This window comes from Centruroides vittatus, unplaced genomic scaffold (genome assembly GCF_030686945.1).
Source record: "Centruroides vittatus isolate TY-2023 unplaced genomic scaffold, ASM3068694v2 scaffold_752, whole genome shotgun sequence".
Lineage (NCBI taxonomy): Eukaryota > Metazoa > Arthropoda > Arachnida > Scorpiones > Buthidae > Centruroides > Centruroides vittatus.
In genome coordinates, this window is record NW_027122716.1 from 3,247,831 (window position 1) to 3,262,172 (window position 14,342).

The 14,342-nt window shown below is 30.9% G+C and overlaps 2 protein-coding genes across 5 annotated transcripts in view; one reads left to right on the forward strand and one right to left on the reverse strand.

The window, feature by feature from the left end:
* The window catches only part of LOC136989705 (coiled-coil and C2 domain-containing protein 2A-like), a 64,142-nt gene extending 63,666 nt beyond the window's left edge, over positions 1-476 (forward strand). For both annotated transcript variants that reach the window (XM_067287944.1, XM_067287943.1), the window contains exon 35: positions 61-476. In XM_067287944.1, coding sequence (XP_067144045.1) covers positions 61-249 — 189 coding nt within the window. In that variant the 3' untranslated portion in view covers positions 250-476. The remainder of the gene's footprint in view (positions 1-60) is intronic.
* The window catches only part of LOC136989711 (inositol hexakisphosphate kinase 1-like), a 38,786-nt gene continuing 24,908 nt past the window's right edge, over positions 465-14,342 (reverse strand). For all 3 annotated transcript variants that reach the window (XM_067287953.1, XM_067287951.1, XM_067287952.1), the window contains 6 exons: positions 11,405-11,552; positions 11,129-11,255; positions 3,303-3,447; positions 2,978-3,174; positions 2,716-2,891; positions 465-2,636 (listed from right to left, as the gene is read on the reverse strand). In XM_067287953.1, the coding sequence (XP_067144054.1) occupies positions 2,058-2,636; positions 2,716-2,891; positions 2,978-3,174; positions 3,303-3,447; positions 11,129-11,255; positions 11,405-11,461 (1,281 nt within the window). In that variant the 5' untranslated portion in view covers positions 11,462-11,552 and the 3' untranslated portion in view covers positions 465-2,057. The remainder of the gene's footprint in view (positions 2,637-2,715; positions 2,892-2,977; positions 3,175-3,302; positions 3,448-11,128; positions 11,256-11,404; positions 11,553-14,342) is intronic.

Below are 14,342 nucleotides of genomic sequence, written 5' to 3' on the forward strand. Positions count from 1 at the left end.
TTTTTTAATTTTTATAATATATGCAAAACTTGAAAAAAATTATTGTTTTCCTTTCATTAGATGTGGGGTTTTCCCTTATCGATGCCTTACACAGACGAGAAAGCCGTAGTCGATGCCGTTTATGCATCCGGAGTCCACCGTCTAGAAGAAAAGAACATGGAATTTGCAATAGCTGTATACGTTCATCCGTATCCTTGCAGTGTGTTTGCCGTTTGGATTTATGTTGCTGCTTTGAAAAGAAGAAGCTAATTTAGAATGGAACGTACCTCGAAAGATTAAAATAGATATTAGCTTTATATAAAAAGAGCTAGAAATTATTACTGCCAATAATTCCGGCCTCGATTATTCCGTCCACGAGTAGTTCGTCTGTTTTGTCGATCGTCGCACGTTCCGTCCTGCAACACCTTTCTTTTGTATGTACTTATGTACAGTATTTATGTAATTTATAGAATAGAATAAAATAATGAAATGGCCAATTTATTTTTATTTTTATTCTAATCTACATTAGCACTAAGCTTGACAAATTTGAAATCATTTACTATAATTTAAATATATACAAGTTAAACTGTTCCCATAAATGCTACCAAACATCTTGCACATCGATAATGGAATTTCGTATTTGTCTATGCAACAAATTTTCAAATTTGGTATTTTTTAACTTGAACACAACAATAATGTATATATGCGAAGGAAAAAAAAAAAAGAGAGAGAGAAAGGTTGATTTATCCATGTTTTTGACACATTGTTTTTTCAAATATTTTGAAAATTTCACTTACATTGGTAATGTTTTAAAATACAATTTTCTATAATTAAACGAGAACACTTTTTAAAAAGTTTGTTTTGTAAATGCACAAGTCTTAAGAAAATGTTATCTCAAAATATCATGGAAGTGACAATGTCTACAGGTTTTTTTATATTTAAATATTACAATTGAAGAATATTTTTATTAGAGATTGTTTAAAAATATTAGAAAAGAGTTTGGTTATTTTATTGTCATCAAATATTTCTATGTGAATTTTTTGAATGTGCAAAGTTTTTTCTTGAACTAATTGTCGTCTACAAATGTTGAGATCTTTCAGAATTAAATATTACAATTTAGACGTACAGAATATAAGTAGTAGAGTGGGCCTAGCTAAAGTTATAGATTACAATAAACTAGTACGAAGTAAGTTAGATGCATTCCAGGCACTTTCAGATCTCGTACAATTTTTAAATCGAATATTTTACCACGACCAGTTTGATACAAACTGCTTCTGCCTTTTAAATTTACACATTCAATCATTTCTATCTTTAAACTGTGAAATGTTCACAGATAACAATAAATAATACATCACATTTGTTTAGCATGGTGACTGCATCTGCCATAATAATGCGTGAATAGACATATTCTAAATTCTTACATTAACTCGATTGACTATAAATAAACCATTTTAAATATTACACAAATAACAATGACTAGATGAGATCACAATTTCTTGTGTTAACTTAACACTTAGTAATAAATAAAGAAAATGCAATGCGATGATCTGTTTCTTTAAAATACCAGTGAATAATACTGTAGGTTAGAAAACACCAGTTATTTAGTATAATAAATCTCATCTAATCAATATATATATATTTTTTTTTTTAAAACCAACACAACAGAACAAGTTTTGGTCAAATACAGACCCATGTTCTAAGATACAACAAGCAAAAATTATTAATAGCAATTTTAAGATTTCATACAATAATGAATTCGGTCATCACCAATGTGCACTTGGTAATTACCATAGGGATATAAGAATGCAAGACTTGTGAATATTTGAAAACACTTGAAATATATTCCTCATGGTCCCTATTTTCAATATTTTTCTTTTAATAATAATTTTATGTATGATAAATCCAAGTGTCTAAAATTAGACTCGAAAACTATTAAAAAGTCTACTTCTGATGGAAGTATAGAATCCTTACTGTGGTTGCATATTTTCAAACTATATTACTTTGTTAAAAGTAGTAGATGAAATTGAAATATTTAAAAGTCTGACATCTTCTCCATATTTAACTTTGTGGTTTACAATTTATAAACCATATTCTTGTTTAATAGTTTTTAACTGGGCTATCAGATTTTCTAGACCAAAAAGATAACCGTCGTCGGGACCAGTGTGTAGTTTTTGATCTCCGGGTAAATTCAGGTGAGTCGAATGGGCAAAATCTATCATCCGAACGTCTACGGACGCAGACGGAACTTCTGACTGATCGACGTGCAAATTGGGTTTACTTTCCTGAACGTTATCAGAAGATAATGGCTGATGACCACTACATTCGTTATGCACAGGAAGTGTGTGGTAATTTGATGGAGTAGCAACACCTGATTTGGCAGTTTTGCTCTGTAAAAAGCATGTGTCAACTTTGTCTGATTCTATGTTTCCATCGTATATAATAAGGAGCGAACTGCTGTAGAAACGGTACGTATTGAGGTGTTGTACCACGGTGTACAGCTGATGAAGACGATCTATAAGTGGAAGAAGGACGTCATCTCTAGGCCTACATCCGTTGTGTAAGAACAGATGCAAAGCCTGCCTGAAACCATCCACTGTTAATCTCCTACCATAATATTTATTATGACATATGAAATGACCAGAAGTGAGTTGATATACCTGAATTAATAATTTTATTTGAAATATATTAAAATGTTATTTTGCAATAATAAACAATAGACAAATAGAATGAATTTACCTGCATTCCACAGATTCGGACACCTAACACTCCTGAGGTAGTAGCAGCCACTTTGGCTTGCTGACTCTGTTTCTTGGTAAAACTAGCATCATCACCGTATTGTCTGGTGCCCATTTTCAAGTCAAGAACACATGGATATTGATATTTGCATGTTAAATTTTCCAATAAAATAAATTCTAAAAAGAGTAAGTAGTATAATTAGAGTTAAAAAATAATCCTTTTTATTTCAATACTCTAATTGATGATGGGGAAAAAAAAGTACTTTGAATGTGAACGGTAGATGAGGATGGAACAGCACGTAATTTAGCCAATGTTTCTTGATGGCATCGTAATACCCAAGGATTATGAGGGCTACCACGACGTACTTTAGCTTGATCCCCTTCTTCAAACACTTGTCTTTCGTCATCTTCTTCTGGTGAACTTTCTATTTCAATATCTCCTGACTGGCGCAAACGAATTCTATAATTATTTAATGAATAAGATTAAGTTAGGGATGAAATTTATAACTAAATTCATCCCATGTTTGTAATAGCATACAATAATTAAATAGTAAGTTGAAATTTTAAAAGTGTGCTTTTAAATTTTACCTTCGTTTAGCTTTTCTATCCCCTTTTCTCTTTCGTCCAATATTATCAAAACGTTTGTGGCAGTGGAGGCTACAGCTTTCTGGTGGATAGGCAGTTAATGTCAGATAACCATCTTGGTCTTCGACAAAGTTGACCTCTATAACTCCTTTATGAAATAATAGTTAACCGTTATCATCATTAGTAGTTTATATTTTAAGTAAATAACTTTCTAAAACATTTACCGTATTTTACGGACTATAAGACACTATGGACTATAAGACGCACCTTAATTTTTAAACAATTTAAAAAAAAAATACCTATAAGACGCTACGGACTATAAGACGCACCTAAATTTTGGAGGCAATTTTTCGAAGAAAAAAATGCGTCTTATAGTCCGTAAAATACGGTATATTCATTTTATAAAAAATGTATTTATGTTAAATTTTATAGTCAAATCTTTCTGTACATAATACAATACATGCTAATAAAGCTACCCATAAGAGAGACAAGGAAACACATGTGGCCTGTGACAGGGCCGGCCCGAACAAAAGTGGGGCCTGATGCAAAGTTAACTTGTGGGGGCCTTGAAACAAATTCCGTACAACAAAAAAACTATATGATGTCTCATGTTCAAAATAAAGTTTGAACCTTTTCTTAAAAGGAATAATCACACTATCGATTATGACTAGAAAATATTGAATTCGGAAATATTCTTCGTCCGAAGAAATTGGCTGATCGGTTCCTTCGTAACAAAATTGTTTTGTTTTTCAACCAGTTCTTTGATTCTTAAATTCAGGTGTCACTTTCAATTCTTAAGCTATTTCCTTTACAGGTATTAAAGAAGATTTGAATCCCGATTCACGATACTTTTCAAAAAATTTTAAAAGGCCTTTTAAATGTGAATTTGCAGTACCGATATCTATATTGGAATTTTGAAATATCTTGCTCAAAATATTTGCTTCATTCAGTATGTATGCCAAATGACCAAACTTAATAAAAATTCAAATGAAGTAAGTTTATTTTCGATTGATTGGATTTTGAATTTTGTTTTCACTGGTATGTTCATAAAGGTATTTCAAAGCTAGAGAAAATTGGTATCTCACAGATTTCATACTTTTGGGTGACAATCCCATCTCATTTCTGACAGTGGTTTTGAAGTAAGATGTTTGACATGCTCTTTTAATATATCCCACTGTATCACAGAACGTGCAAAAATATTATATATCCTTTGTAAAGTTCCAAAAAATAAATTCGCAAGAAAAGATGATTTTGAAATGTCTCCAATAACAATTTAAATTATGACTTCCATAGGGTTTATACTGTGCTTTGAAATTCTTTAGCAGGATAAGTGCTTACACGCCTTTATATAAACCTCTCATATTAGTTCCATTATCATATCCTTGTCCTCAACAGTTCCTTTAATTTAATTCCTCTTTTTCTAATATGCTTTCAATTTTGGCTGATAACTCTTCCTGTCGATTCTCTTACTGTTTCAAAACAAATAAATTGTTCCTGTATACACACATCACTTTCAGAATCATCTACATTAGCATATCTTAAAACAACAGATACTGTTCTTGATGGCTTATGTCCGGAATGCAATCTAATAAAATTATGAAATACTTAGCTTTCTTAACTAGATTTATTATTTCCCTTCTAACTGTTTCCGTGAGTTTGATCTTCCAGTAACTGAGTAATGCCTCCTATCCCCCTATAAATATAGAAATATAGTAACTGTGAGTTATATGTTTCTTCAGTTTGTTGCACATTTTTGGTTTTTAAAAATTTTGCAAGAGAGTTCCTCTGTTTTTCCACAATTTCTTCTCTTTTTCTTCAATTTATCAGAGCCACACATATACTTTCTTCCTGCATCTCTGTATCTACTAGTCATATTACGAAATTGTCTAAAAACAGTATTATAAAAAAACAAACACTACAAGAAGTATAGATAACATAATACATAAGTAAATAAGGTAAACAATTCACTTTTTAGTAGTATGATTATATGAGGTCACCGAATTGGTGATAAACGACAGGATTTATCGGATGTGGGGTGAATGGAAGTGAGGCCTACAGCTGCAGTTACAAATAAACTCGTTTATTAATACTAAATCTTGCATTCTATAGTGCGTTTTTTCAACTGTTGAAGCTGTTCTATAAAGTCGAGATGTTTCTATGAGTGTCGGGAAGTCCGGTGACAAAGTGTCAAAAAACCAAAACAGTCCAAGGCAGAATGACGAAGTTAGGGATGAAGAGTCTGTACGTAAAGCACTGAAGACTAGTGGGATAACTCACAATGTGAGACAGAGGAAACTCTGCCTTTGTCCTTGAGATCTAGGCATTTATAGGATCTTTCCTTGGCTCTCTAGCTTTCCAATTGGTCAGTTTCTTGTATCCTGGTAGATAACAGACCATTTCGAGCTACAAAGGATCAGATTCGACATCGCATTTTATTTGATCAAGGGAAATTAATTGCAGTTTGAAACTCCTGTTAGTATTGATATTTAACTATTGTTATGAATTCTTGTAAGTCTGGCACAATCTCCAAGCTGGATTTTTAAGGTTATTTAACAACTTTTTTCTTCTCAACTAATTATTTTTCCAGATTTTATTTGCATTTTGTTTTTTTTCCCCCAGTTTTTATAAGTGTTAGAATCAAAGCTCTATCCTCTGATTTGATACGTTTATTAAATTTGTAACACGGTAGCTCGAGTTTGGTCTGGCCTCACAATTATAACAATGAAAGTCATGTTTTCCTTTGTCTCGATAATATGCATATTTCTAGTCAAGTTCAATAATATATTACATTAAACACTTGTCTGCCTTTTAAATATGAATATTTTATTTATTTTCATACCTTATGATAAAAACATATGATGTACGATCAGCTGTCACAATGCAAGCACAACAAAACATATGGTTTTTACTTTTCTCACTAATCAGCACTATGTGCAAGTGTAGTGATTGACTCAAAGCACCGAACCTTGCCTCAGATTGGTTGACGTGAATTGTGTGCTAATTGCCTGATATTATTCAAATGTATATTTGGATTAAAATAAAAGAAGATGAAAATGAAACTATATTGATTTTGCAAAATCAGTCAATGGTGTGGAGCCTTGTGTGCTCACACCATTTGCACCCCTCCTCGGGCTGACTCTGGTCTATGATTTAGAGTGCGTAACATAGTGAAGACTTAGAGGGAATGTTGCAGAATCACCAAATTTGATTATGTCAGTGTAGTTACTGTGTAGAATCCATTTTAATATGTTTAAATCAGATAATACTATATTGAACAGTGGGAGAAAGATTGAATTCTGTTTGCCATTTACTGTAAACCAGCAGCAACATAGACCAGCAATGAAGAGATCTTGTACTTAAATGGCCTTTTGAGTGTACTTTAAATTTCTAAGAGCCCTTTAAATTTCTAAGAGAACATTTTAAGGGCCAGTCAGTAGCATAAATAGCTAGGGATTGGTAGAGGGGACGGTCCAACCCGAGTAGCATTAAAGAAGTGTTTAAAATTTTTTTTTAATGTAAAATTATCAACTATCCTGAATTAACAATTACAAAAATTATATGATAGTCATTGAAAAATGTCTAAATAGGTTTGAAGTGTATTATGTATTTCCCAAAGGAAGGGCAACAATTGACAGACTGTCCCAGGCAGCTCAAACTATAGCTATGCCACTGGGGCCAGTTAAGAAGGCCACGATTCTTATGAGTGAACTTAATATTAATTTGCAGGACTGTACATAAATAATAATTGTGATTATGGCAAATATTGGATAGTTAGTATTAGATATTTCATTAAAAGCAATTAAATAAATAAAATTTATTTTTTATAAACTGAAAGTAATCTAAATTAAATTATTTCTTTCTAGATACTGTTATATTACATTATGTTATGGAATAGTACTTTCAAGATAATAATATCTGGCTGTGCTAAACACACACATTTTTACGTAAATTTTTACAAATTATGAATTGTTACTTTTTCATATAGAAATTTATTTTAAATTTCTACAGTTTCCTGCCTATGATAAGTAGGAATTTTTCATTGACAAAAAAGAAGTTTATCATCATATTATCTGCGCAAGTTTACATCATTGTTTAATTGCTTTCTTTGTGCATCAGCAATGAAATGATTTAATTATTGGATGCCTTTGCAAATTATAAAGAAGCATTCTTAAATCTAGGAAAGAAATCAATTAATTTTAAAATGGTACAATGAAAGCTTAAATTCTGAAATTACAAAATAGGAAGTCATAAATTGAGCTTATTAAGTTATGGCTGAAATTAGTATAATAAAAAAAAAAAATCACCTTTGAGTCCATTCAGTTACACTCACTAACAGCATGATTTAACAAATGTTAAATATAATATAATAATGAGTAATAAATATATACACACTATATAACAGGCATGTCAAACACGCGGCCCGCAAGCGGCCCGCCGAGACTTTTTAAAATTTTTTAAATATCAAGCTTTGACGCTTGAAGTGGAAAGTTTGAACTTTTTTGAACTGTACGATTCCCGCCCTTTTTGTGTTTGTTCGTTTCGTATTTCGTCCAACCAATTCAAATTGGTCGACGCTACGAAAGATGGTTGGATAACGGCCGCGGCTTTGAATCTACGAACGATGATTGGCCGGCGAACGTCGTACGAGAGCGGACGTTGTGGAAGACTGCTAAACACTGATCGGTCCATCAATGATTGCTACAATCCATATAAAAGGAAAGGTTTTGGCGCCAAAGTCAAGTTTTTGCTGGAACTTGAAGAAGGACGTTTGTGTGCTCTACCGTAAAGTGTTTCGTCTACTATTGCCGTGACGAGTGACAGGAAGATTGTTCCGAGTAACTGTATCCGAAGTATACGTCGCAAGGTGTCTTTTCGACGGATCTAGGAATAGTGACTTTTGGAACTTTGACTGTTTGTGTGAATCTACTTTGTAAACGTCGTAATTTTTGTGATTTGTAAATCTCGTAAACCTTTAAGTTCATGTAACATCAAATAGTTGTCATAAACGTTTTGTTTAATTTGAAAAGAGGTATTTCAAATTTGACTAACTTCAAGAACAATGAGTAAGAAAAGGTCAATTGAAGAAAAACATTGCAATTTTCAAGAAAAATGGAAATTGCAATATTTTTGTGTCCAAAACAAGAATAAAATATTATGCTTGATATGTAAAAACTATTTCAGTTCCTAAGGAATATAATCTTAAAAGGCACTATGACAGAAATCATAAAAGAAACTATGACCAATACGTTGCAAAACTTCATGAAGACAAATTGTCGGAATTGAAATCACTTCTTCAAAAACAACAAAGTGTATTCACTAAATCTGTTGAAGACAATACAGTTGCTGTAAAAGTTAGTTATATATTATCACATTTAATCGCGAGCAGATCGAAACTATTTACCGAAGGGGAATTTATTAGTGAATACGTAATTAAAGCGGCAAAAGTATTATGTCCAGCACAAAAAGAAAATTTAAAAGTGTAAGTTTAAGTCGAAATACTGTAGCTAGCAGAGTTGATGAAATAGCCGATAATTTGAGAAATCAGCATAATTCAACAATATCAACACTTCAAGCCTATTCTATTGCAATTGATGAAAGTACGGATATTCGAAATATCGCTCAGCTGGCCGTTTTTATTCGCGGATGCGATGTTAATTTAAAAATAAGTGAAGAACTTTTGGAAATCATTCCTATGCATAATACAACCACTAGAGCTGATATTTTTGATGCACTTATGGAAGTTTTGAAGAAGTATAAGTTACCATTGGAAAAGTTGGTTTGTCTTGCAACTGATGGTGCACCTACCATGACCGGTATTACTAAAGGAGTTGTTGCAAGATTAAAAGAAACATGCAAACAGCATGGTTTGCATGTTTCTTTTGAATAATTTTGAACATTTTCATTGTATTATTCACCAGCAAGTACTGTGCTCCAAACGTTTAAATATCTTACATGTTTTAAAAATAGTCACCAAAATTGTAAATTATATTCGAGCACGTGGACTTAATAATCGTCAATTTGCTTCATTTCTGGAAGATATAGAATGTGAATACACTGATCTACCATATTATATGGAAGTTCGTTGGCTTTCGAGTCAAAGTGCTAAAACGATTCTTCACATTGCTGGATGAAATCATAATTTTCTTGCAAACAAAGAATTATGAATGTGCTGAATTAAAAGATAGACAATGGATAAAGGACCTGGCTTTCTCGGTTGATATTATGAGTCATCTTAATCAACTTAATCTTAAGCTTCGAGGCAAAACTCATGTTGTTACAACGCTATTTGATAATATTAACGCTTTCAAACAAAAATTATCACTTTGGCGAAAACAAATAGAAAAAGAAAAATTGTCTCACTTTGAAAGCTGTCAATATCTATTGCTTAAATCACCTAAATTAAAATTTACAGAATATGCTCACCAAATTAAATTGTTAGAAACGGAATTCGATCGAAGATTTTCTGATTTTAAAAGCTGTGAATTACAATTTCGTCTTTTTACTTCGCCTCTATCTATCGATATTGAAACTGTTGATGAAAACTTACAAATGGAATTAATTGAAATCCAATGTGATAATTTGCTGAAGCGAAAATATATGGATGTTGGAATTCCAGATTTTTATACATATTTATCTGTAGATTGGTTTCCTAAAATGTTATTGTTTGTTACCCGTATACTGGCTATGTTCGGAAGCACTTATTTATGTGAGCAACTATTTTCTTTAATGAAAAATAACAAAAATTCAGAAAGGTTGAGGTTTACCGATCAACATTTATCATCAATTTTAAAAATTGCATCAGCTCAATATATTCAACCAAATTTTGATGACTTGCTTTGTGAAAAACATTGTCAAATATCTTCTAAAAAGTAATATTAAACTGTGACTTTGTTTATTTTTTATTATAACTTTTAATTTTGCTTTTTATAAAAAATATAAAATACTTATAGTTTAAGTTTAAAAAATAATATGAAATATAAAATGTCTATGTATGTATAATATACAATACATTGAGTCTAATAAATACATAATATAATCATTCTAAAAACCATATTTTATTAATTTTTTGAACATTGAAAACATGCGGCTCCCGACTTATACAAAATAGATCATGTGGCCCGCAATATCATATGAGTTTGACATGCCTGCTATATAACAATAACTCTCAAGTTTACTTGTGTTTACTGAAACTTAGCTTGGCACTGTTAATGTTCAAAAATTGAAAATGAAACCAACTTCTGCAGAGTTGCTTAGTTCAGAATTATCATTCTAATCTCAAATTCTTTATAGTAAAGTTAAAGTGAATTAATAATAAAAAAAAATATCAATTTTTCACAAAAAGTGCAAAACGCCGAGTGTAATTTTTTGTTGGCTTTAAATGTAGTTAATTCACTTCTATAAAAGCATTCCAGATCTATCACTAGAACAGACTTCAAATTTTGCCATATCAAGTGAAGAAGATAAATCTTGCCAAAATCACTCTGACACTTTGTTAGGGTCAGATGCTATTAACTTTTATTGTTTATCTATGCTAAAACATTTTGTGCTAAGCTTAAAATATCTAAAACAAAAGATCAATTTGGATATATTTATTGGAGGGCCAATACACATGAACACAACACAAACAACAAAATACCCCATCGTGTTTTATCACATCAAGAAGACTTAAGAATTAAAATGAGTTTAGATCCATTTCTTGATGGTGTAGAAAACTTATCACAGATGTTATGCAGAAGCTCTTAACAGAACCCCAAAATGAAAGACTTTTTATTTATTTTTAACATAATCTGCAGATTATAGGCAGGAAATTACGATATTAAAGTACTGACCTCGATATTCTGGTGTAAAAGGCTTCAAAATATCAGGAAGTGTACCATAAAAGTTGAGTTCTTGAGGGACAAGTGGTTTACAAATGGTTGAATCATCAAGCTGTAGCATTGATGAACAACCTCCCACCTATTAAAGATAATTACTACCTTACATAATGTTAACAAATATTTAAAATAATCAATTTAAATATCATTATAAATGAATTTAATTAAATATTAATGTTTATTTATTCAATTATTTAACAATTCTCGATGATTTATTTAAAAGCAAATTACCTGATGGATGAAAGGTTCCAACTGAATAGGTTCATGCTGTTTTGAATCATCTGCCATGAGATCTCTCTCCAACCATAAAAATACAAATATTACAACACCTCATTGAAACAATTATTTTTTTTAAGTTTTCATTTCTGTACCATCAAATCTGTTAAATATAAATGAATAATTTTATAATTATATTTTAAGTTTCATTAAATAATATATATAGAACAGAAAGTTGTATTAGAATTTATTAATGATAATTCAATGAAATACTTGGATTTTTTGTTGTTATTTTCAAAAATAATTATTGCACTAAATAAGAAAAATTATTAGTGCAATAATTATTTTTTCTTTTATTTGAAATTAAGAATTAGAACTGTGCCTAATGCACACGACAATATTTTAAACACCACATATTTTTCCAGTTGAATATTACAGTTATTCTATCTAAAAGAAAGTTTGTTCCGAGTTTGACCAATTCTGAAGAATCAAAGAAAATATGATCTTTGGACAGATTTGAGAAAATAAACTTCCCATAAAATCAATAAGAATTCTTATCTTCCATAGAAATTACACTGAAAATAAATTCTAGCAGTATTATTCTATTCCTCAATTTTAAAATTAAACAGAAAAACTTCTTCAACTCTAGTGCTTTAGTGTTTACTATAAATTAAGCATGCTACATATTATGTTTAGTTCCATTCATACCTTACTAATCAGAAATGAGTAATTTCTGTATATCGAATAAATTATATTTAATTTCTTCTTTTATTAAAGAAAAAAGTATCGAGTTAATCCTGTAAGATTGTCCTATATAATTTGGGTTATTTTTCATTTATTGACAACATTTAATTATATTGATGTCTGGCTGGTGAGATGGTGAAAGCGTCAGTCTGTCATTCTGTGACCTCACGATTAAATCCGGTAAGAAAACTACCGGAAGTTTTCTCGAGTGGTTTGTCTGGGATATATTGATCATCATCCCTCATCATCTGGCCATTCCCATTATGGGCTTGGCCAAACTCATGATAGGTATGAGAAAAATAGCCCCTAAATGCCTACAGGACAAAGTTTTAATAAAAAAAAAACTTAACTGTATCAACGAATAAAGTGTTAAAGTCCATTTACCTAATTTTGAAAATATTTGGATTCATCGAAGTACTGTGTGGTGTTGTTGCATTGTCAAATAGGATTTACTTCATTAAACATTTTTTTGTTACATAAAAAATTTAATTAAAGTTGCCTACAAAGCTAACAATAGTTAATTTTAGTAAACAATTCAGATCACATTTCTAAAAAAAATTGGTAATTTATTAAATTCCTCTTATTTATTAAATAATTCATCATTAGCTTAATTACAGCCCAAAAATCTAGTATATTTAGCTATTAACAGTTTGGACTTATTGTTTATATTTACGTACTCACTAAAATTCACTCTTTTCTTCTATTGATTTATTATTAAAAACTTAAAACCAGATCAGTGGAACACATTCTATAAATTGAAATGCTTGATACAAAGCCTGTTAAATTGGTTATTACTGGATAGTTTTATCCTCATTGGCCAAGATTCAAATTACTGGTCACATGCTCTAATCCTAAGCTTATATTTACTTGGGAAGCTATCCAATTATTATTAAAAATACTCCGTAAAAAGCTTCTCGGCAGTTATCAGAACACTGGAATCTATTTTTGGAATATTTACAAAACTTTTGTTATTAATCTTGGTACTTTATTGTTGCTAATTTTAAATTATTTTCCTTTACGATCATCTATATTTACATTTTATTTTTATCATCTTTCATAATTTTTTAATGTTATTTTTGTGAATTATTTTTATTTATTTTATTATAAGTAAGACAAAAACCTTTCACACTTTGTTTCTAGCAGTTTAATCACTAAGTACAAACATTTTCAGTCGTTCTGAATGGCCTTCAGGTACAATAAGGTCGGTTGGAATGTCGGTTAGCAGATATTTAAATGACGTCACTGTTTATAAAAGTTTCTTCTAGTGACGTCATTGCTAATAAGGTTTAAACGATATCGACATTGTTAATTATCTTTTGAGTTTAACCAAGATGTGCGAATGACTATTGATGATAAGATAATTGTTAAAAGTGGAAAATAAAAAACGAGATAAATTTAGAAAATGCTCGAAAGATTGAAATGGGCTCGACGAGGGTGGAGTGGCCTATTTAATTTAAGAGGTTATCTAGGAGTGATTGCCATGCAGTGGAGAGCAAGTCTGCATCTCTGCTGTTAATACCGTTGTTCTCTTTGAGGGATTTCGTAAAGATTTTTATTGTTTCAATTGTTCTAAGCTTGTTATAATCAAGCATAGGTATAATCATCTTAGCCTTTTCCCATTTGGCAGTTATATTTGGTTCACTTGCAAACTGGGCTAAGGTGGAATTAAACTTTTTGTTGTATGTGTCGTATTTATGCTTAGCTATCCTTTTTGTAAGTGATCTGTTGGTTGAGCCTATGTATGTTAATTTTTTGTTCGGCTTAAATCTATTATCCTCAAGCAGAACTGAGTAAATCCCCGGTCTTCTGGCTTCACTGCATTTATCCTTGGTATTGGCCAGAAGTTTATATATTAGAGGGTTGCATTTGTATGTAAGATCAGCTTTGACCTTTTTGAGCTAGCCTATCTGTAAATTTACCATTGTAACTGTGGGCTATGATGATGTGTTGGATTTCATGAAGAGAAGTATTTATTTTATTATTAACAGATACTTTTTGCTTGGGCAATGCCAAACATAAGAATAACAAACATTAAAATGAAAATGTAGTGCGACACTACTATGTTGTTGTTTTCTGTATGCTTATATATATATATAATCAATTTGTGTATATGAATTGTTTTCTGTTTTCAGGATCTACTTTTTGTATCAATGTTTGTGGATTATTTGTGTTTTCATTGTATCACCTTTCCTTGCTACATCAACCAGAG